The sequence below is a fragment of the Dipodomys ordii genome, unplaced genomic scaffold (genome assembly GCF_000151885.1).
Source record: "Dipodomys ordii isolate 6190 unplaced genomic scaffold, Dord_2.0 Scaffold28, whole genome shotgun sequence".
In the NCBI taxonomy this organism is placed as follows: domain Eukaryota; kingdom Metazoa; phylum Chordata; class Mammalia; order Rodentia; family Heteromyidae; genus Dipodomys; species Dipodomys ordii.
The window spans coordinates 9,126,503-9,151,896 of NW_012267244.1; the positions used below are offsets into that span (position 1 = coordinate 9,126,503).

The window sequence follows — 25,394 nt, forward strand, 5'->3', positions numbered from 1 at the left end:
GCACGAATAAACAGCTTGAAGTTGAGCTAAGGATTTTATACACAGCCTTATCTATTCCTCAAGTTCTCACTCTTGTGCATGTGTGCATGTGCAACTTCTCCTACATTGTCCTGCTGCCGAGAGCCTCTTTTTATAGTTGCATGGCTAGAAAACAGGACATCCAAGGTTTTATCCCTATTTCCCTGAAGAATATTTTTCATGACTGTATCCACCTCTGTTGTAAAGTGTTTAATAGCAGGGCTGGGAAGGTGGCTCGGTGGTAGAGCACTTGCCTTGCATGCTCAAGGCCCTGGGTTCGATTCCTCAGCACCACATAAGCAAAAAGAAAAAAGCCAGAAGTGGCGAGGTGGTTCAAGTGGTAGAGCGCTAGCCTTGAGCTGAAGAGCTGAGGGACAGTGCCCAGGCTCAGAGTTCAGGCCCCACAACCGGACCCCCCCCCAAAAAAAGTGTTTAATAGCAGAGAATAGGAAAAAACATTTTATCTATCATTTTCTATGGCTAGAGAGAAGGAATTACTTCCTGAGAATTTTGGGTGTCCAGACATTTGCTATTACTGCTGCAACCAGCAGCTCTGCCATTGCTGGGGCGAAGCTGCAGGACTGTGTTTGGCTGGGAAAGAAAAAGAAAAACCAGAAGATTTCCCTGAAAGTTGTCCAGAGGGACAGTTGTGTAACAAGAGATTTCTCTAACAACTTTTTCTGTTCACACTGACTATGCTTTATTGCCTTTGAGTGTAGGAGAAATGTGAGGAGAGGTTAAAAACAAAAGCCAAGAACTTCATGATGTGTCAATTATGACTCAAGACTCTCTTTGCCTTGTCCATCTATCTGTTATTATGTACTGTTGGACTTCTCATTGTTCTAAGTTTTCTTCCCAGAGTTTTTGTTTATAATCGTTGGGAAAGATAAAGTAGTATATATGCTTATTCTGTCTTAACTGGAAAGTGAATTGAACTCCATTTTATTACATTTATAAAGTAACTCAATACTATTCCTTACTTAGAGCATTGTTGGAAAATAAACAGGACAGTGATTAGATCCTTTAAAAATAATCTATTTTATTTTGGTTTATTGTAAATAGTATTTATTATAAACATTAGTTGTTACTGAAATAGCTATCAACACAATAAGGCATAGACAAATTCATTAAGATCAATACAAACAGTGAGCTCCTAAGACAGAGCTAAGATTTCCTCATCATTGAATTTTCTCATTTGTTCCTGGTTATTAGAAAATGCTATACCCTGAGTTCACCTTTGACTTGGAAAACTACAACCTCTACAACAAGTATAATTTGCTGCTTAAACAAAACTATCATTAAAATGTATAAGATTACAGTAATTAGTTACATGTTTAACATAACACATGAGGTGCTACTATAAAGAGACAATGGAGGACATACAAGGTATTCTCATATAAAGCCTTTCCTTCTGATCACATCTTATGGCTTTCAGAAACAATGTGAGTTAGGTTCTTAAACATTCACCAGAAGGAAGAGTAATTAACTTTATTTTTTAAATGAGTTGATGCCAAAATATATGGCTAAGATTATGTTTGGGATTTAAACTATGCCCAAAATTCATTTTTAATTATTTTAACAGTGCTTGGGCTCAAAGCCAGGCTTGTACACACAAGGCAAGCTACATCTCCAGACAAAAATTCATCATTTATACAAAGAAAGATGTCTTCCAGGAAACAAGAGGAACACAGGCTGCATCATGCCACTTACCACCGTGTGAGCTGAGCAGTAACAAACAGTGCCAAACACTAAGAAGCAAATGCCTATAATGAAATCAGGGCAGCCAGAATAACAGTGAATAGACTCTGAAAAGACATTTGTTGAACACAATGAAATAGGGACCAAAAAGATGAAGGATGCTGAGATTTGACACACATCTGAACTTGCCTTAAGAGACAGGTGTAGGGAGAAGAGGGGAGACGTGGCAAGCCTTCTAGCACAAGGTGCTTACCTTGGTTATGGTGAGACGAGAGGCATGGATAGTCTCAGCAAAGGAAGTGAACATCTGTTTCTATGGACAGCCTCAAGGAGAAGCAGGTTTGAAGGATGACCTTTCAGCTCAGCACACATTTAGAACAAAACTAACTCCTTACTAAAGGGTAACAAAGACTAATATGCAGCAAACTGACACACCTATGAAACTAGAATTATCCAAATAAAAAGAATGTCACCAGAGCCACACAAAGCTAGCTGCCTTCTCATTAACCAAAGGAGGCCTTCCAGCTGTCTAGGGTAGTCTTATGTCCAGTTGCAGTGATGTGCATGATGTGCACGATGCCATCATGGAGCATGTAGGATATGTCTGATGCTCATGTAATTCTTACTTGCTCATTTCTTAATGAAGGAGGGAGGCTAGGAGCAGAGGAAAGTAGCTTTCTGTAGAGCAAACATGACTGAACTGAATAAAATAGGTAAGACTGGACCTTCAACAAATGGCCTATGAGCTGTAGGACCTCACAATGTCCTGTGATCCACTGGATCACATTGGGGGTGGGGGGAGTGAGGTTGTTCATCTCTCCCCTCACACCACACTAGACATGATCCATGATGGAAGATGAAAGAGACAGGATGATTTTATGCCTGGGCACTGCATTCCTTAAGCAGGCTAGTTGATTTCTTGCTGCCCAGCATCACTGCCTGCTTCCCCTGACAATGAGAGCATAGAGATTACAGGATGAGGGAAAGACAGGAGCATTCATGGATCCTTCACTACATGGGGAAAAGCAGGTTGATGTTAAACCGTCCTCATTCAAAGTTAGAAAGAGAAAAACAGTGGCATATAATCCATGCAAAAATAATTTTCTAAGTAGGAAAGGACGCTAACATAAAAATATAATGCAGAATATACACTTAAAAATTACTCCTGGAACTAAATGTAGTCTGAGGATCTGGAGAGACAGGAAGAGGAAAGGGCATCAAGGAAGAAAAAAATATATATATAAAGTCATAAAGTCACAGAAATTAAAGTTATTATGAACTGCACAACCACGTACAGTTTAAAATGCAACATGTGGTAACTGTTTCCTAAAGAAGACAAAATAACAAAATATTATACTCAAATGCACTAGAAGAGAGGCTTTTTTTCCTACATGAAAGCAGAAGAAAAGCATTCATATGTTTTGGAAAAATTAACAGAATGTGGTTATTAGTGAAACAAATTCTATTGGTGCTACAGAACTCCAGGATCAAGAACATGTGGGGAAATCACAAAGGAAAAGAAATCAAGCTGATCTCATGTTTCTCTTTAGTAATACCTGATGCCAAAAGGCAATGAGACCTTAAAAAACAACAACTTCAAGCTTCCATTCAAACTGGGTGCAAAGGAAAGTCAGATCACACAAAAAAATATGCAGAAACAGAATAGTCAAGAATTGTTTCTTTAAAAAATATGTATTGTTGAAGATATAGTCCCTACCTAAAACTTTTGACATGAAAAAGCGAGAAATAAGAATGAATTCCAATTAAGCACAGAAACAAATACAAAATTATGTGGTAAATACAGATAAAAGCACTAATTGCTAAGCAGTTTTGAAGAAAAGTTAAATAATGTCTTAAAAACAGAATAACAGACATATAGAAAATCATGGAGCATTATCAGATAACTAAAAAGAAAGGCAAATGAGATAGAGAAGCAAGTAGTATAGGAGACTGGACACTAAATTCTCTCCTATAATATGATACTGAAAAACAAAAATTTAAGCATCATTTACAACTATCAAGGCAGTTCCAACAGAATAAGTGGAAGGATGGGCAAAACAAAAAGGAACAATCTAGAAAAACTGACACTATAAAGGGAAATTTCACAAAGATAAATAAAAGAAAATTTGAACCAGGTGTCAATGGCTCATGCCTATAATATTGGCTACTCAGGAGACTGAGATCTGAGGATAATAGATCGGAGCACTAACATTTCAGGTTTATTATATGGGAATGGAAAATGTTCTCCTTATTTCCCCATTCTGATTAGTAATGTTTATCCTTACTCTAGTTACAATCTTCCTCTCAATTTTAAGGTGCTATGGTATCTACACAGATTATGTGAAATGTTCTGTGACAGGGTTCGCTAATTCAGGCATACTTAGTAGAATAGTGAGGCTGTTTTGTCTTAGGAAACTGATTGCCTGGTATATTCTTACACTGCGCAAATTGCTAGCCTGGTATTCTTAAATTGCACAAATCACTAGAACTTTTATGAAGCCAGAGCAATCACTGTGAGATGAAAATAGGATTCTTCTCCCCAAGCTCAGTAATCATGTCTACAAGAAGACAGCCTTACTGTGTGTCCCACGACATCATGTAGGTATGCATTCTTCACCATGATTTCATGGAAACTGGACAGAAGACAAGTTATCTTTGGGGATGTGGGCTTGATTAGCAGATCATTTCTAAATGCATTTATCAAAAACAATTCGAAAGTCTTTGGAAGGAAAATCAGTTCATCCAATGGGTAAGAAAAAGTGAATTTTTTGAAGATGATATTTAAACTCTATGACACTCACTGTGCCATGAAAGCAGCACCTGTAACTGAGCTAAACATGTAATTTATGGTTGAAAACACAATACTTCTGTTTTAATGAGGCTTTTAATAAATGTGCCAGCGAAACAGGACTAGGTTGTCCCAAGCAAACCAGGAGTTATTTTCACTATGTCTCTAGCCATTAATAAAACTAATAATCATCATATATCTGAACTAGAATGTTCCAGTAAAACTGACCTTAATCAGAGTCAGAAACCACAGATGGCACTAATGCAAGTGACTTTCCCATTCCACCTATATTCTTGGTGTGAAGCATAAAATAGCACTTTTATAATTACATAGCACAGCGATAATTACTATTGATTTTTGAGACTTCCTAAAGGTCAACATTAATTTGGAGAACACACTGAGTTCAATCTAGCCTTTCTCTGAAATTCACTCAGTGGAGAATGACTACCACCATGACAACAGGTTCAGATTTGAGGAAAGTTTGAAGGAAAGTATTTGTTTCTGTTTTAAGATACAGCACACTTCGGTGGAGATCTTGACTCTGGTGAATTGGTGCCTTAATTTTGAGTAGTTTTTTCATTCAGTTTCTGACCTAAGAAGATTTAGGTTGTTGTTTTTTTTTTTTCCTCTTTATTTTGTCAAGTACTTACTAGAGTCTATAGCAGTCCATTCTCTGTCCTATGTGGCAGATAAAGTAACAGACAGAAGAAACAAACGACTGCCATCCTAACTATAAGTACTGCTTAATCACTTGTAATCACTGAGACAGCAGTACAGATCCGATCTTACATCAGAACTACTATGGGACTTAAAAAAAATATATATATACTATGCTTCTCCACATAAAAAATATCTATATGTTAATGTTCACAGTAGGACTATTTACAATGACTGAAAATAGAAACAATAGATTACTTGTAGAATACATATGAAATGGAATGTTCAAGTAAAAGGATTAAAATACTATTTCATGCTTCAACATGGGTAAACCTTGAAAATACTATTTTAAGTGAAAGATCCTAGACAGAAGAGACCACATACTATACAATTCTATTTATATGTCCACAAGAGGCTATAAAGACTATACAGATTAGTAGTTGTCCAGCGCTGAGGCTTTGAGGGGGACACAGAGTGATTGATGATAGGTGCAAGGTTCCTTACTTAAGAGCGAGGAGAGCATTCCAAGTTAATTGCAGTGACAGCCAAACATTTTTTGGACAAAGGAGCAGCCGCCATTGAATTGTACACTTAAACAACTGAATTACTGTACCTGAAGGATGTCAACAGCTGATCAGAAATACTAAGCCTAGGTCTTAGTCCTTGGTTAAGTCATGAGTGGGAATCACGGGATTTTAATACTTAGCCCTGAAAAACCAATAGGATACACTGAATAATTCAAATGTGTTAGTTTTTTCCTTTAAACTATAATTTAAAAATCTGCAATTTTTATTCTTTTTCTCTTTTTAAAGATGGTAAGTTATAGAAATGCAGATAAGCATATTCTTAAAACAGTACACTACAAACAGTATTGATGAACAATCAAACATCAGGGAGGTCAAAGGTGAATGTTTGAGTTTTAGGGTGAAAGGAGGGTTGGTCCTGGGGAACAAATACAAGTCTTGACCCTGAGCTACATCCTCAACGTGGCTCTTTTTTCTTTAATCTTTAGGTTAGACTTAATAAACTGAGGTCTGTATTTCCAAAGGTTTTTGAGGAACTGGTAACTGTTATATAGGATTATCAGGACTTAGTCTGTAAAAGACAGGACAAATCACTAAAAGGAATATATCATATTTCCAAGTCATTTTCTTGACATGTTGGCATCTCAGTGACACATGTGCAATCTTAATCACAGGGACTCAAGTGTGACTTTCTCCTCCACTTTTCAGTAAACCGGCTGGGAGTGAGCGTCATTCAGAAATTCAGGCTAGCAGTGCCAGGCTTCTGCTCTGTATGCAGCGGACCTCTTCCTCTAGGGGCAGGCTGACAGCCTGCTTTGTGCTAGGACCTAGCCTGTAATGTTCCTTGCTGTCCACTCTAAGACAGTGCTCACTGCCTCTGCAGGGACACACACTGCTCCCAGAATCCCACCTCTCTGGATGTTGATGTTGGTCAGGACCCAGTCAGAGGCAGAGGTGGCCTCCTGGATGTCGGCTTGACAGTGTGGTGATGCTTACCTCTGCAGCTCCCTCTGGCATGAGCATGGCATTCCTGGGTTCATCCTTGTTTTGATAGTAAAGTTACAGCAGTATCTTTGAGATCTTGCTAGAAACCACATAAAACTTCTACAGTCATAGAAAAACTGCATCCATTTTTTTAAAATTTAAAGGGTATATTCCAATTAACTTTGGAGATATTTTTGAGAGTTCCACTATCTATTTCTGTTTATGGTAGACTCAAAATACATGATTTTCTAAGTCCCAAAAAAATTGAGAATGGAGTTAAAGTCTAACTGCAATGGGTCACAACCTACTATTCTCCATAAACTCAAGGAGATTATACTGACTCCTGAGTCTAAAGTCAAAGGACACCAAAGGAAATAATCTAGAAGGAATGACAAAAATGCCCATCAAATGTGGGGAGGAAATTTAAGTGAGAAAAAAAATAGTAGAGCTGGGCACCGGTGGCTCATGCTTGTACTCAGGAGACTGAGATCTGAGGATCGAGGTTCAAAGCCAGCCTGGGCAGGAAAGTCCGTGAGACTTTTATCTCCAATAAACCACTAGAAAACCAGAAGTGGCGCTGTGGCTCAAGTGGGAGAGCACTCACCTTGAGCTGAAGAGCTGAGGGACAGCACTCAGGCCCAGAGTTCAAGGCCCACGACTGACCAAAAAAAAAAAAATAGTAGATAGTTGGGAAATAGGATGAATGTTTTACATAAGTTCACATATTTAGAAACAAGGAGAACACATGCATATAAGAAGCCAGATGCTAAGTGCTCTAAAGACGTAGAGACATAGTTGAGCACAAATCACCCTAAGTTTGCAGGGAAGAGGGCAGTGTGAATCCACAAAGCCATGAGACTGAACACAAAGAAGGGCATCATGTATTCTCTTGATGAGTAGACTGGTCACAGAGATTGACTTTAGTTCTGCTGAATGCTGTTGGAGGAACAGCAACCTTTTTCCACTGTTCAAGCTAAAAATGACAACTGCCAGATATTTGAAAACATATATCGACGACTGAACAGGCCATAACAGAATGTGCAGCTGGCATTCATTAAATATTTATTACTTGAATGACAAAATAATTTCATCCAACAATATTTAAAATGTGAGTTTAATTCTTCAAATTTCACATCATCTTATTCCTCTCCTGTGCTCTAGTTTCTAAAAGCTCAATAACTTTATTTCTTATGGAATTTTCTTATATTCATGGTGAATAAACTGGTGATACTATAAAATTAATTTAATTCAAAGTGAAAGGTAGATTCCTACCAGATTTATACTGCTGCCAACTGTCTGGACTGAAACAAATATAAATATCTATTAAGAATGTATAATAGCCTCCAAATGTTTAATGTACTATGTTCTACCACTTTAGATTTTGTTTAGAATGTTTAGATTTTATATGAGACTTAATACCAAGGAAATTTTTAAATTACATAATGGAAGTCTTCAAATCCAAAAGTGTTTATATGTTTATCCTTTGAAATGGCAGGACAGGCATTAAACTTTCAAGAGTAAAAATATCTGTTTCTAAAAGGAATATACCATGGTCATAATTTTATGCTCACATGTCACACAAAGATGGGCTGTTAGTGGAGGGTTATTTTGCACAGTTGGTATTCTTAATTCTCCTTTTTAAAAATTGTTTAAAAAAACGTAGTCTTCATCTTAATCAGGAAAAGAAGTTTGTATTTCTTCCATTTGAAAGCTGTCTGTCCACTCCTGTAGATCTTTTGCATTATGTGTCATCCATAATTTTGTAAAATACTTTAAGCTTTTCCTAGGGGACAAATAAAATATAACTCAGTTTAGAAACAAGATTCCTGAGGACAACCCATCTCATGGAGAGCCATGCAAAGCCTACACCATTAGACTAGCAGGACTGCTGCCCTATAATCCAGGCTCTCAAGTTACTGATCACCATGAAGGCTTCCCTGCTGCCTTCTTAAATCCCTGCCTACTGCAGAGACAATGTGACTGCTCCACTCCTGACTCTGGCCAACGCTGGCTGTGTGTGCCTACTGCATATGGAGACAAAATCATTCCTGCTGAATGGCCCCAGGATGAAAGGCAAAACTAGTTTAATGAAATAAAGCTAGCTAATGAAAGAGTAACATTGCCACAACACAGACCTATGCTTTCCCTGCAGAAGAGCCGCCCAGTGAAACATTCAGGTCTGGGGCTAGATAGAGCATCTGAATTCCAATTGCTACCTGACCTCCAACTTGCTGTGACTGTGGCTCAGCTTCTTGCCCTTGCCTGCACATTCCTCTCAACTATCAGATGGGATAACAACAGTACCTAACTCATAAGGTTGTCTAAGGGTTGAGTCAATGCATATCAAGCAATAAGCTCATTAATAAGATCATTGACCATCCTCTCATAGAGCAGTCAACACACACATTGACTGCTAATACTTGTTTCTGCACACAGTGAGAGTTCAATAAGTCTCAATTATTATGACACATCCCCACCTAAGGTATGAGACTTGATTTTATTTCTTTGATCTCTTTGGCTTAGAGAATTGACATGATACACCCTTTTAGGGAAAGATTAAATAAATACAGTGCTCTGATGAATTATCAGATTCTCAATGTAGCTTCTTTCAGTAATTCTCATGTCTTGTCAGGATACCTTTATAGATTTTAAAACGTCACTTACTAAATGAAAATAATCTGTCGCTTTCCTGGCTACTGCTTCATAGGCTACATAAAGCAACATATATAATCTATCTTATTTTATTGCCAGGTTGTATATGTGTCCTTTGTAGTAGAGTTTTAGTTTCATTTCTTCATTTAAAAAGGACAATAAGACAACAATGAAAGACTTACATTTATCTTTAGATTTCTATAGAGTAATGATTAAGGGCTAGATTTATTTTTAAACTCTCATAATTTTCTGTCTGGAAAAAAATATACTAATTTGCCTTGTAATGGAAATAGACTGAGACTAATTATACCCCTTGCTTCTGATGAGGTGCTGTGGAGCTGATAAAGAAAGCAGCATCAATGGTGGGGGTTACAAATCATTTGCACTATTCCAGTACTTGGGTCTTGGTTAATTATCATACACCCTTTACAAGGTATGGTGGAAGATAGAACCACTGGTTGGAGGAAATATAGAAAAGATGTATTTCACAACAATAGACAAGTTTCTCTAATTTTCCCCTAACATAACTGATAGTCAGCCACGATTTTTTATTTGATCAATAATCTGGTTCATTGGGAAGTAGCATCCTGCCCTTGTCAGATCACACTCTTTAGGCAGGGCAGGAGTTGGGGGAGTTATGTTATGTCATAATTTCTATATTTGAAAAAAAGCTGTAATTTACCATCTATCAATAGATTTAGATTAGTTTTTTATATATATTGGCGGGATGTCAAGGGGAAAAAGGTACAAAACGTAAACAATCTTGGTGACAGAGAGAAGCTAGCTTAGAATGAAAACTATCACAAACAAATCACAAAATAAGTGACACATAGAAACTATGATTTCATGGTTAGTGATACAATAATTTTCCTTCATATCATGACAGAATTCTCAATTTCTGAATGCAATCTCAATGCAGTATATGAATAAAAGAAACCCTCTACAGGTTCTAACTACTGAAGCTTTTTTTTGGTAACTAAATACTAAAGCTTTTTTTTTAATGTAACTGCCTTATGAAGCAGCAAATGTGTTGGCATACATGGAGTTAATTTAATCCTTTAGAAAAATGACTGAAAATCCACTTTCTAACTTAATAAAGATCTAAGTGATCGATAAAGAGGGATTGAAAATGACAAAGTGAATGCATCTGAGAATTGCCAAAAGCTGTTTTTCACTTTACTAATAATTAAATGTTTCAGCATGCAGGAAGAAATGCTTTAAAGTAGATCTAATATTCATTTGCAGGATAATCCTCTTCCTCGGACAACGTGGAAGATTTCATTATAAACCAAAATAAGTACAGCACAAACATTCTGACCTTTTCTTATTTACTAATTCTTCCAGCTCTTTTGACTTGTGGGCTGCTTTCTTTAAAATTTCTTCAGGAACATCTGCTAGTTTAGCCACATTGAGTCCGTAACTTCTTGCCGCAACTCCTCTTGTTATTTGATAAAGGAAAGTGACAAAATCAGGCACCTGTTCATCTTCACCTATGAAATAAAGAAGAAAATAATGGAATTAATACTATATCTCAAAGTTGAGGAAAAACTAGAGGACTAAAGAATTTACAATCTGAAAAAAGTAATCTATTGTTCCTGTCTATCCGTAGCTCCTTCGATCAACTTTACACATCTAGGAAAAGAATAAATACTGTTTTGAAAATACTTTGGCATCTAGGACCTTGGCTTACTTTAAAACACTTTTTGCTGTTGTCCTAGAGATTGAACTCAGAGTCTTGAGTTTGATAGGCAAGTGTTCTTCCACTTGAACTTTGTCGCTAAGGCCTTTTTGTTTTAGGGCCACATAGGGGCTTACTTTTTGACTAAGGGTGGCCTCATACTGTGATCTTCCTACCTCTGCCTCGTGTATAGCTAGTTACCGAATACACCATCATATCTGGCTCTCAAAATTGCCGGGGTTTTTTTGGTCATGGGGCTTGAACTCTGGGCCTAGGTGCTGTCCCTCAGCTCTTCAGCTCAAGGCTAATACTCTACCACTAGAGCCACAGCGCCACTTCTGGCTTTTCCTGCTTACGTGGTACAGAGGAATCGAACCCAGGACCTCATGCATGCAAGACAAGCATTCTACCACTGAGCCACCTTCCCAGCCCTCAAAATTGTCTTTTAACAATGATGTATTACAAAGTTTGAACTGAACTTCCATAGCAAGAAGAGACTAATTCTAATGTCACAATATAATTTATTCCTTCTTTTAAAAGAGATAGGGAAACATTACAGGTTTACATAACAAGAGAAATTCTGGCTGATTAAATATTCTGGTTAAATAGGGATTATACATATTGAAGCGAGTCCTTTTCAGTAACATCCCATCTCTCACCTAGAACTGATGGGTCTAGTTTCACCAGGTATCAGGAAGGCTGCTGGTGTGCAACTCCACTGTGTGCTCTCTGAGAACTGAGGTAGTGGAAGAGAGTTGCCTCACCCAAGGGTATACCCTTCTTAGAGCGGTGGGCATCCAATGATTCACTGCTGTGGGAGCAGGCAGGTAACCTCTAAGATGGCTACCAAATATCCCTACCTCCTACTACTTATTCCCTTGTGTCATTTCCTCCTTGTAAGTGTGGGCTGGGCCCAGTGACTCACTTCTAATGAATAGAAGATAGCAAAAGTTATGAGGCCCCTTCAGATAATGTACTCCGTCTTGGGATTTCTTGTATTGTTGTTTGTTCTCAGGGAAGCCAGTTGCCATGCTGTGGACTACCTGAGAAAGACTCACACAGGAATGGATGTTTCTCTCAATATTCAGTGAGGGCCTGACCCTGACAACAGTCATGTCAATGAGACTGAAATGCTGGCAAGTCGACTACCCAAGTCAAGCCTCAAAGTGAATGTTGCCCTGACCATTAACTTGACCACAGCCTTGTGAGAGACCCCAGCGGTACTCAACTAAGTTGCTCCTGGATCCCTGACCCATACAAACGATGAGGCCATAAATGACTTTTGTTTTAAGTTGCTATTATTCTGAGAAAAATTTGTTGCAAATTATGCTAACCAAGAATAAAACAAAAGTCATAAAAGACATATCTTCTTTTTAAGTTTAAATAACCTGAAGGATCATCCTGGCCTCAAAGCTCTGCCATACATACATGTGAGTTGAAAAGTTTTATTAAAGAAATAAAAAGAATCATAAGGTTAACAATCCAAAGATAAAACTGCGTATAATTGAATCGTGCATAAACCAAAAGCATCTCATAATTACGTACTTTTAATAAAAGTTCAACAAGGTGTTGCAAGATGGAGCATATTTACAATGATTTTCACAACCCTGGCATGTACCATAAATTTATCAAGAACTATTCCTCAAACATAATTGCGGTTGTTAATTGTATGCTTTTTTCCCCCCTGATTATAGGGCTTGAACTCCAGACTTAGGTGCTGTCCTTGAGCTCTTTGCTCAAGGCTAGCTACTCTACCACTTGAGCTACACTGCCACTTCTGATTTTCTAATGGTTAATTGAGATAAGAGTCTAATGGACTTTCCTGACTGGGCTGGCTCAGAACCATGATCCAAGATCTCAGCATCTTGATTAGCTAGGATTACAGGTTGTGAGCACCCAACAAATTGTATGAATTTATTCTTTTATCAGCTAAGAATAAAGAAGCCAAAAACTGAATACAACAGTGAAAGAGGTAGAAAGAACTTCCCTTCCCCTCCTCTAAGAACTCAGCAACAAACAAATAATGTCTTTTCTGGGTGATTGCTATAAGTGGGTGGTAGAAAAAATGCCAATGCACTCAGGGATATAGACTTAAATTTCTCGTACAAAACACTAAGATTATACTGCTTTCAAATGAAACACAAAGTACAGGTGAGGAAGAGGAGGGGGAACCTGGGTATGTAGAAACTAATCCCTGCAAACCCGGAGGGCTTTTGCTATTCTCCAATGCTCACAGATAAAAAGTCAATAGATTTACTTCTTCTTTGCCTATTTGGATCCCCTCTCCATTTGTCTCTTGCCTTATTGCTCAGGCTACGAATTTCAGTGCTATATTGAAGAAGAGTGGAGAGAGTGGACAGCCTTGTCTCGTTCCGGATTTTAGAGAAAATGGTTTTAACTTTTCACCATCAAGTATAATGCTGGCTATACGTTTGCCATTTACAGCTGTTACTACATTGAGGAATGTTCCATGGATTCCAGCTACTTGAGAGATAAAGACTGGGTGACTGAGGCTTGAGGCTAGCTTAGGGAAAAAGAAGTTCACAAGATTCCATCTCAACTAAAGGCTGGGTGCAGTAGCATGCATCTTCTATCCTCAATGACATGGGCATGCACAAGTAGGAGCACTACAGTGCACAAAGCAAGTCCCTACCTCAAAAATGACCAATGTAGAAAGAGGCTGAAGGTGTGGCTAAGGTTGTAAAGTACCTGCCTAGCAAGCCAGAGGCCCAGAATTCAATCCCCTAGTACCACCAAAAAAAAAAAAAAGTAAAACATATATGTTTTACATGTATAATATTAATATATGAATATAAAATATATATACCATATTGTATACACATTCATACAGAGAGAGAGAATGTATATGTGTGTATGTGTGTGTGTGTGCATGTAAAATATGGTTTTACTATGTTGTCTAGGCTAGCCTCAACCTCCTAGGCTCAAGCAATCCCACTGCCTCGAAGCCAAATCACTGGAACCTACAGATCCAAACTTTTGTGCCTTGCTTTTACAATTCTTTTTTTTAATATATACATTTTATTGTAAAGATACTGTACAGAGGGGTTATAGTTACCTGAGTAAGGTAATGAGTACACCCTCCTTTGTTTTTCCCCTACCATCCTTCCTTCTCCACCTTCCCAACTCCTCAATCCCTGACACCCAAGTTGTAAAGTGTATTTTCAACATAATGTCTTTACATCTCATTGTTATAATGCGTCAACCTGTATGCTTATACAATTCTTTTTAATGCATAATAAAGACTATAGCTACATTATAATGTATATTACATTGCCCTGAATATTTTATTAATATACCTGAGTATAAACAGTGGCTGAGTTTGTTACCATATGCTAGTCTCCAATTTAGTTCTCACAATTTAACATGAAGAACATAGCTCCTCTTTTATAATCACCTGGGAAATCTCTGTTTGTAGTTATGCTTTGCCTCAAGTTAACCTCTTGGTGGAGTGTGTGTATGAACATGTACATGTAAGATGGAAATATGGAGCCAAATAAGAGAAAAGATGAACAAAAGCAAGTAATTTCTTTATAGCCTCTCAACAAAAGTCGTTGGTAAGGACTTTACTTACAGACTGTGACACATTCTTTTTTTTTTTTTCTTTTGCCAGTCCTGGGGCTTGAACTCAGGGCCTGGGCACTGTCCCTGAGACTCTTTGTGTTCAAGGCTAGCTCTACCACTTGAGTCACAGCACCACTTCTGGCTTTGTTTGAGCAGTTTATTGGAGATAAGAGTCTCACGGACTTTTCTGGCTTTGAACCATGATCTCAGATCTCAGCCTCCCCTTACATGTGTGAGTCACCTGTATCCAGCTTTTGACTCAGTCTTAAAGTATTTTAAAAATGATTTGACACTAGAGCCACTGAATGTGATCATTTTTATTTCTGACTATAAGGAAACTCAGCATACCTTATTTTAAAGCCAAGCTTCTCTAGGAAGTTATTAAAGAGATACATGCTGATCAAGTCATTTTTAGGATAGATTCATGAAAATTTAGACACATAAAGTTAGTTGAATTGACTAAGATTTTAGAGATGGAAATAAGACTACAACACAGGGTTCCTGACTGCTGGTCCATCACTTCATCACCACACCACTAGGAACAGACAGTGAGAACACCTTGGAACCCATGTCTTTGAGACATTCTCCTGATGGCCTATGAAAGGACCTCTAACTCTGAAGAAGAATCTGGCTAGGGTGAATGGTTTAAGTACAGATATAGCCAGGAACATTACAATGGTTCAATGCTTTAAAATCCTGGGTGAAAATGATTTTCAACCTAAAATTCCCATCCTGGCTGAACTGTCAATCAAATATGCAAGTCTAATTCATACAAAGTTTCAACATTACCTTATTCAGTTCATTCTGACATGCTAGTCTACCTCTTTAAAAAATACAACATAATAAGGAATGAACGCTCTGTTTATTTAACTGAAGAGATTGTGTCCTAATATCTGGCTCTAAAAGTAGATCTTGATTGAACTAGATCTGCCATGTTTGCTTCTAAATACTGGCTTAAGAATAGGATGAGATCCAATTTTTGAAAAGGTGACAGGACAATCAAGATGTTAAATAGCATCTAAGAAAACCATCCTGTTTCTAAGAAAGTCACAAGTGTGGATGGGATATAGCATTTACTTAATATGGACAAAGACCTGGGTTCAATCTTTGCACAAAAAAAAGAAAAACAAAACAAATAACATACAAATTAAAAAAGCAACAGGAAATGCTACGCTCTTTGTGCCTTTGGACATGGCTAATTCGGGGTATGAGGCCTAAAAAACCTATAGTCATCTTGTCCCTAGCCTAATGATGGAGCCAGCTAGGGAGGAAGAGAGAGCTTAGAGAACAGAAGGGGAGAACTTGAGGCTCACTCTTCCTTTGAGGCCCCTGTAATATCACCTTATACAGTCTAACCTTAATGTTTGAGTTGCTCTGAGCCTGAGCATTTTGTTACTGGCAATCAAATACACAGAAAGGCTGGGGAGAAAACTTTCAGGATGTCGCAATAGGACAAGAGCCATGCAGCAGGCCTGGACAGAAACCAGGTCATCTGAGCAGAACAAATGATTCCAGAAGGGAGAATCAGTGGAAACAACCGTTTTAATTATGTGGGATGATGTGGACAGAGACATTTTACAAAGTTCCTGGAGGGTAGGGGAACATTCTTCTTATCTGTGTAAAAACACAAACAACTGTAAAACTAAAAAACTGTACTTTCCTCCATACTTGATTTGTCAGTGGGCAATACTTTGCAGCAACAGTGAAAATGAGGAGCATGAATTCATAATGACTACATCAGGAAGACAGAGGAAGGAATGCTGAAGTCCTCACTAACACAATGAGAAGTCCATCAATAATGTGTCAAAGATGATCAATCAAGAGGTAGGAAAACATGAATGTTACCTGGAAGTTTGACAGAAATGGAGAAAAGAGTTTGGAAAAGTAGTTGCCTTGGGCCTGGATGGGGAAGGGCTCGGAATGAAGAAACAAAAGCAGCTTGTTAGCAGAAGCCTTTTAGCATCATTTAATTTTAAGAATTATGTGCATGGCTAGACTAAAATGCCAAAACATGAAAGGGGAAAGGATACTGCTCTGGGTTAGCAGCCAGTTCACATCAAGTGCCTGTCAATATTGCCTCTGTCCCTTCCCTCCTCATGAACTCTACTTTGTTTGTCCATGGGTTTCAGCTTCTAAGTCTCCTTCTGTCACATTGGATGTAGATTAGTCAAGGCCAAACTACTTCCATGACAGAATTTATGATGTGTTTTTATAATGCTGCGTGGTGGTGAAAAGTAGGAATTGCTTAACATTAAGTTTATCTGAGGCCCAGTATTTTGTTTTATTTGGGCCACTTTCCTGATTTCTTTTTCAGGTCCACACTTACTGCTTTTCCAAAATTAAGTTTGGACTCTGGAGTATATTAGATAATGGATTTTCCATTATAGCACACTAGCTGTGTAAAGTACCACAGGCTGGTAACTTTAAAAAAGTACCAGGGAACTGGGGGAAAATATGCTAGAGCCTACTAGATGACTTACTATACCTGAACTTAAGATGTACTTATTGTACTTGAATTTATTTCTGTTGGCTAATGGTGTTCTTTTTCATAAAATGTCTCATTTCTGTAACAGTAGCAATAAATTGGAAGGCTAGAAAAAATACTGTTGATCTCCCATAGCAGATCTAGCAAAGTGGAAGAAAACTATGCATGCTAGCTCAGTTTATCCCCTACTTAAATGGCTGAAATGTAATAAGATAAAACATATATCTGGTATAGGATCAGGCCCTAGTAAGTAATTAATGTCAACTAAAAGATATCTGAGGGGAAATACTAGACATTTTCAAGGATGACTAACACTTAGCAGATGACTATCAAAGTACCTTTCTTGGGATGATAAGAATTACACTGGAATCTAAGGAACTAAAAGGAACCCAAGTGCCTCCTCCACCTCCACCCACACCTTTTGGATTTAAAGGGTTTCCATTTAAAATGAGATGAAGATAGAGAAGGACTCAAAGTTAGCACATAAAAAACGCATTTTTTACTTGGCCCAAAGTCTAAAGCAAATGAATCTGGGGAAAAAGTTATTCATAGCTGATATTCAGGTACACAATATGTTTATGTTTCTATAAACTCAGCTATCAAACTAAAAGGCAATAACACTGGATTTGAAACTATTACAGGGACATCTCATACCTGGATTCTGTTCGCTTTCATCCTCGTTAACCAAAAACCCCATGTGATAGTTCCCCACCTGTTGGGAGTAACTTTTTTCTAGTTCGCAAACTGGAGGATAATGGGTAACAAACAGGGTTAAAGATTTCACCTGTAACAAGACAACATACAAGAAATGATGTTTTATTTTTTTTAATTGTAAACTGTTAATTCAGGGCGGGAGTATTTCCTGGAGGTAAAGTACAGTAAATACCATATGTTCTTTATCTAGATGACCAACTGGTAATATTTTGCCATCTTCCCTTCCTCCTCAAAGCACACACATGCAGGAATACACACACTTATATGCACACACACAACATACATGAATCATTTGAGATTACTTGCAGACATAATCCCTATTTACTTAAAATTCTGTCTTTTATACAACCTATGTATGATGATAGCATCGGGAAATCCATTACAAGCTGTTGAAAACAGGGTGTGGAAAGAGGGCTAACAAGAAGTTAATCTGCTCGTTGGACTGTATGCATGTGTGTGTGTGTGTGTGTGTGTGTGTGTGTGTGTGTGAGAGAGTGCATAAAGTACACTGTGAAGATCCTTTTGTACAATTAATATATAATCCTAAAAAGAAGGAAAACCTGTCATATAATTTTAAAAATCAAAAAGAAAAAGCCAAACTCAGGGACACGTAAGAACAAGGTAAGATAAAGGCAATGTAGTTTTGCATTGCTTTTTTAGAAAGAAATATGAGCAAGAAAATGTTTTTAATAACTAAGGAAGACAAAAAATGAAAATGAAGAGAAGGGATTGAGACAAAGAGTGAAAAAAGGAGGGGGGAAAAACAAGGGGGAGCTGACTCAGGACAGGTGCTATGAGGGACAGATAGAAATGAAGAAACAGATACAAAGAAAGGCAAACAAAGTAAATAAAAACGGAAAGTTTCATAGAGATGACAGGGATGGACAGCTTGACACAAACAAGTATTTAGACAGGGATTCTGAAAACAGAGGTACGTGTTGAAGGAGTCATGGTTATTGAAACAGAGACTCAGAGAAGAGACCAAAGGTCTAACCTTGAGTTCTTTTAGGGTATCACTGAAAAATGTATTGCCGAGTAGAAATTTCTGAACTATCTCTATCTCTTTCCTTGAATAATTGGGCTTAGATGGGTAGTCTCTATTCTTGATTTATCTTACGAAGAAAATAAACAGTTCCTATATTGCTAGGAGGGCCTTTTTCCTATGACCAGGTTTATTTTGTTTTAGTGAAAGAAAGTAACACACATCTAATGACTAAAAATTATTTACAGCCAATATATCTGAGTTTATTGTGAAGCATTCTCATGATCAATATCACGACAGGTCTATTCTAACAAACAAAGGTAACTAAGCATTTGGAGGCGAAGGTCTAGAAAATAATTTGTGTAGCATGTAAACAAATGGCATGCAAGGATTATATGAAGGTATTATGACCACAGTAATAATAATGATATATCATATATTCAAAATAACCAAGGAATTAAATTTTAGCTGCCTTACCACAAAAGATAAAGTGAGGTGATGAATATGCTAAAACAGCTTGATTTAATCATTCTATAATTTTACCAATACATATGAACTGCCAATTTAAAATGGTGTTAGTTTAAAAATCAATTAACTGTTTTCAGAAGCAGAGGATACTTACATCTCTGATGAAATACTCAAGTGTGGCATAAGCAATGGCAATTCCATCATGAGTGCTTGTCCCTCTTCCCAGTTCATCCAAGATCACCAAGGACTGCGATGATGCTTTTCTGATGATTTCAGCTGTGTCAGTCAGCTCTTCCATAAATGTACTCTGTCCTTTATATATGTTGTCTGCAGCACCCATCCTAGAAATAAGGTCACACACACACACACACACACACACACACACACACACACACACTTTAGGAATCAAAATAATATACATATACATATGTCAACAGTAGTTGAAGTTGTATTAAACATGAAAAGTTTAATGTGAAAAGTACTCAGTATCAAATTTCAGCTTGAATAAACACTCTGGATAGAAGGTGAGGTACTAGACAGCAGATCCCGAAAAGTAGATGAAGTTCTGACTTTGTATTTTTCTGACTAGTGGTTCCACACCAAAATCTTGGTATTCACAAGACAAAACAAGACCTCTCCATGTTGCTATATTTAAAAATCTGTGAGCCACAGCGTTCTGTATGATTAAGAGGGTTTTCCACATTTTCCTAAGAAAATTTCATGGTTATTATAAATTGAAATACCTTTGTAAAACAATTTGCTTGTACATGATAAAACTTTTTACCACAATTAGAATTATAGGTGTTTAATGACCTGGAACAATAGCAAATAGAGATTCCCAAGGTTAGCAGAGTTCCTAGAGATGTCTAGAAATAGGTTCAAAGATTTAAAGATTTCCTTCCAGGAAGACTTCTCAGCGCCTTTATTACTTAATTACACATTGTACATTTCTCTGAGAAGTATCTTTAGCACATATTTTATTTATTTAACCATGGATCTAAAATTTCTTCCGAAGTTATGTGTGGCAGTATTTTTCTGCAGACCATATTCTGGAAAGCACCTACACAGTGTAAAAGGAATCTGAAAAGAAAAGAAGGAATAATGGAGTAAAACTTGCCCACAGAGATGCATGTAGTTCATTGCAGGATCTAAAATACAGGTTTTAGACCCCCTGGCTAGATCTGTGTGAAAACTAGTAACTGTTTTTTCTGCAAATCTGCTCATCAATTTAGTCTTCCATCAAGGTTCACAAAGCACAGCACATATATCATGGCCTCTAGCACTATAATGTACCTTTATTTCTCGAAAATTCCATATTCAAATTGAACACTAACCAGCAGTGTGGATGGAATCTTTTAAGGGCAGGTGTAATAAAGTGTGATATCCACAGATGGGTAGAGCCTTAGAATTGTTCCAATAAGTGACATGTAGAAACTCAAAGGTTTTACTCAAAATACTGTCAGTTCTATTCACTTCAAAAATCAATAAGCACAAAATGTAATGTCAAAACTGCTGCTCATGTAGAACACTCAGAGTTCAAATACTGTGGCCTATTTTAATTGTCAGTATTTCCTGTTACAGTTACAGACCGTTACGGGGATGGAGAACCTTTTTTATTTGCAAAGGGCCTTCTGGATATTTATAACATCATTTATTGTATAGTATGGGCATCCTGGGGGAAGACAGTATTCGGCTCACTTCAGCTATCTTCTAGGGTACAGAAAACTGCCTCAGGTTAAATAAGGAGAATTGAAGGTGAGAAGGTATGGAGAGTTAAAACAGTCTCACAAGTCTGTTTATATTGGTCAGAAGTGATGTCAGAAGACGTCTGACAGTTAGTCCATGGTCTCAGGATTGGTCCAGTAGAGCCTGGAGAGTGGTCTACTCTTCTGGCTTCCCAGATGGCTGCAAAGTGACTGCAGAAGTGAATGGCTCAAGGCAAAGGACAGCGACACAAAATAGAGGAATTGGGATGACAAATCTTTATCCTCCTTCCAGTTCATTCCTGCACCTTACTTCTAAGAGTCAATGTTTTTAAGCAAAAGAAAAGTAACTTAGTAGTTACAGAAAGAGAGGCAAAGGATATTGAGTCCATCTGCAAAACAATCTAATAGCGGTGTTTAAGTTTGCAGATGCAAATGGGAATGAAGTGCTAGCCGTACATATGCATCAGCAAAGATGACTAGATACATGACACTGCTGTTAGGAGTACGGAAGTGAGTATTTTCATACAGGATTAACCAATGTTACAATCTTCCAAAAGACAATTTAGCAATGTCTATTAATACCTTTCATGACCCATAAATTTCACTTTAGGAATCAATATTATGGGTGAAAAAGTCAAATACCTAGGAATAAGGAAGGAGTATATACTACTCTGATTTAAAAAAACTATACAAGCAATAAAATTAATATGTTAAAATTTTGAATAAAACATACAGAATGTAGAAAACACTAGGTGAGTGTTGGGACCTGATTTTGAAAGAGATATACCCAACTGTGAGGAAGTACCCATGGCTGTAAGAATGGAAGAAGTCTTCCAATTAGATACATGAGCATCATCCAGAACTAAAGAAAAATTTTAAGATAGTTCAGGGAAGGTGGAATTATAAAAGAATGAAAAAAAGAAAACCACTACCATAGAGACAATGGAAAAATATATAGTCCACTAAATAGACGTAAAATGCCTCCATTTGGTATTTTTATTGAGATTAAGAACATCAGACTTAAAAAGAAGAACAGTCTAGCAAAAAAGGAACAACTGGAAAACAAAATACCTTAGAAATTAAAAACAAGACCAATAAGAAAAAATTCTTTGTACAGGGGAAATGAAAATTAAATGCTGTAGATTTTAATCTGGAAGATAAATTCCAAAAAAAAAATCTCTTAGAACAATCAATAGAAGGGTTATATAGAAAATACACATAAGCAATTTAAAATTGGAAACCAAACCCTGAAGATTTAAAGCTCACTTTATATAAAGTGTAGTAGTAGTAGACAGAAACAATGAAGGTAGCAAAGTAACTGACAAAAACATTTTTAAATAAAAATAAAGCACATGTTATCTAAACATTCTGATGGAATATTATAATGACAATTTTTTTTTTTTGGGTCCGTTCATGGGGCCTGAACTCTGGGCTTGGGCGCTGTCCCTCAGCTCTTCAGCTCAAGGCTAGCGCTCTACCACTTGAGCCACGGTGCCACTTCCGGCTTTTTTTTCTTTTTGCTTATGTGGTGCTGGAGAATTGAACCCAGGGCCTCAGGCATACAAGGCAAGCGCTCTACCACTGAACCACCTTCCCAGCCCATAATGACAATATTTTTTAACATTTCAGAAAAAGAAAAACCTGGAGAATGAGACTGCTATCTGACTTCATCTACACTGAATGCAGAACAATGTTTTAAAATTCAAAATCAAGATAGCAGTATTTATCTACAACTTTTAAAAGATATAAAGACAAAATAAATTTTCTATTTTGCATTTTTCTAGAATTCAGAAATGTTGTGATCATGAACCCTATGCTAAATAAAAGTACTCAGAAACAGATGTCAAAGAGAAAATACTATTTAAGAAAGAGAATGCCATATAGGGGTTGGAACAATGGGCAGAAGTGAAAAAAATTCAGAAAGAAATTGAGATGTATTTCAGACAGTGATGATTAGAAAATTCTCCTTTGACCAATAGAGTTTAATACATTAGAAAAATATCATATACATATATATACTATAATCTAATGTACAATAATGTATAAGATATATGTACACACACACACACACACACACACACACACAAAGTGAGTAGAGCCTGGCTGGTAAGGCAGGGGTAGAAAGGAAGCCTTTTCTTTTACAATTTGACAAACTCTGTACTACTTCTTGCAATTACGCAAGAACACTGCTTCTTGCTTACGTAATTATAATTTTTTAAAAAAATTATACTGTGCTATTGTTACTAAAAATTGATTGTGTAAAAAAATACAGAAGTTTATTAATATGTCTAGAGTAATTATCCTTGCATGAGAGGATTACTAGTCATTTTCTGACCTTTCCTCCTCCTCCAGGCACCTCCTAAAACATCTGGCACAAAGATGAAGACTGATAATTGAATTTTTTTTTTTTTTTGGTTGGTCATGGGGCCTGAACTCTGGGCCTGGGTGCTGCCCCTCAGCTCTTCAGCTCAAGGCTGGCACTCTACCACTTGAGCCACAGAGCCACTTCTGGCGTTTTCTGCTTATGTGGTCCTGAGGAATTGAACGCAGGGCCTCATGCATGCAAGGCAAGCACTCTACCACTGAGCCACCTTCCCAGCCCCTGATAATTGATATTAAATAAGAGTAGTAAAGTCTTCTTCCCCAACACCTGAGAATTAAAACACAGGAAACAGTGTTCTAACATTGTTATTAACAAGATTTCCCCAGCATTCTTTGCATTACTATCATTAGTGTAACTTTAGGAATCATTTCAAATAAAATATACAGAGCCAAGAAATATACATATATATATATGGTAAATAGATAATTCAGCTTAGTTTAAATGTAAGGCATTGCATCCCATTTTATACAATAGAAACATTTAGGCAGACTGAATTTTGCAACAATATTGAGACTTGCAACAAGTTATTAATTTGGTTCTGGGGATTTAATTAGGACCTCATATAGGCAAAATACAATCTCTACTACCATATGCCCAACCCCAACATTTGGAAATTCTTATTTTAGGCCTTTGGCCTGGAACCTTCCTATATATCTAACTCTTAACATTAAAATTTTAGCTGTCATATTGGGAAAGAAGTTTTAGTTTATATGATGGAATTTTAAAAATTAATTTTTATTATGCTTTTAGTAAGTTATATCCCATAATTAAACACAGACCAACCAGTAACTCCAGTAAAAATCCAGCCAGTAGTTCTGGCTGGTCACTAAGAAGTGTGTCATCTTACCCAACCTGGGTAACTGCTGTGTGCATGCAACTTCCTCACTGGTAAAACCAGTCTCAATGAGCTTCATGATTCCATTTGCACACAGGTGCATAAAGTATCTTGAACATATTCACCTTCCTTTGCCCTCTCTGATACCCTTCCTTCCTCTCATTAGTACTCCCATCCCTGACAGAACCTGTTTTACATTCCTGTCTTAGTCTTAGCTGGCTTTGAAGATGTTTGTCGCCATGTTGTAAGCTGGTTCTGTGATCTCCCTGCAGCTTCAGGAGCTGAGAGTAATCCCTAGGAGACACCCCTCAGGAGGCTGGGGACCACAATCCTGAAACTGCTAGGGAAAGAATTCTGCTAATTGGCTCGTAAGGAGATCCAGTCTGTGTTCCAATCTGCTAGCAGGAGAGAACAAGGTCCTTGCCAAAATGTCTGAATGTATCGACTACTTAATGATTGGAGGAATAATGTTTGGAAAACTAAAACTGCATTAATTAAGCTATTAAGTTTGAGATACTTTGTTACGCAGCCTAGAAAACTAACATGGTGCCTGTGTATGTCCATCATGAAAATGAAAATTTGGCGTTTCTTTTTGCTCTTCTGCTCCCTCAGTCACCCCATGTACCCCACTTCCCTTCTAATCCCACTGTCGTTTCACTGATTGATATTCTATTCTATTCCAACAGCCTAACTTTTCTCTTTCTCTAACAGATAATTTATCTTTCACCTCGCCAGCACATTCATATTTTAAAATCAATATGAGTCATGGTGAGTCCTACACTGAAAACTTAAAGTGGTTTCCTGATGCCTAGAAAAACAAAACCCCAAATTCCTAGCATGTTTATCTAGACCCTCTATGTGCTTTGGCTCAAATCTCTAGTCTCATTCCTTTCTGCAATGACCAGGGGACTCTGTGAAGGCAACTTTTACTCTCCATCAGATATATGTCACATACCTGTAAAAGCTGACAGCTTTATAAAACACATCGGACCTACTGTAAAATCTATCCTTCTAAACTTCAACATTTTTTTATTACATTCAGAGTTGCTGCCACCCTTCTTCATTGTTTTCTTAGCCTAGTATAGTCTTCAATCTTCTTTCTATGACAGATACCTTGTCTTCTTTAAGCTACTTCTATATAACTATTCCTAAATGCCTCTCACAAAGAAGAAGCTTCTTTGTCATCTTTCTAGAAGAATTGATAACAGATCTGAATGATTTCTCCTTGCAGTATTGTCAA

At 37.3% G+C, this 25,394-nt stretch overlaps 1 protein-coding gene across 1 annotated transcript in view; it reads right to left on the minus strand.

Annotated features, from left to right (window-relative positions):
• Nucleotides 1-7,708: 7,708 nt before the first annotated feature.
• Msh3 (mutS homolog 3) overlaps nucleotides 7,709-25,394 on the minus strand; it is a 154,410-nt gene continuing 136,724 nt past the window's right edge. Inside the window, exons 21-24 of the mRNA XM_013015813.1 lie at nucleotides 19,385-19,571; nucleotides 17,721-17,850; nucleotides 10,640-10,811; nucleotides 7,709-8,452 (exon numbers count right to left, since the gene is read on the minus strand). Of these exons, the coding sequence (XP_012871267.1) occupies nucleotides 8,341-8,452; nucleotides 10,640-10,811; nucleotides 17,721-17,850; nucleotides 19,385-19,571 (601 nt within the window). The 3' untranslated portion in view covers nucleotides 7,709-8,340. The remainder of the gene's footprint in view (nucleotides 8,453-10,639; nucleotides 10,812-17,720; nucleotides 17,851-19,384; nucleotides 19,572-25,394) is intronic.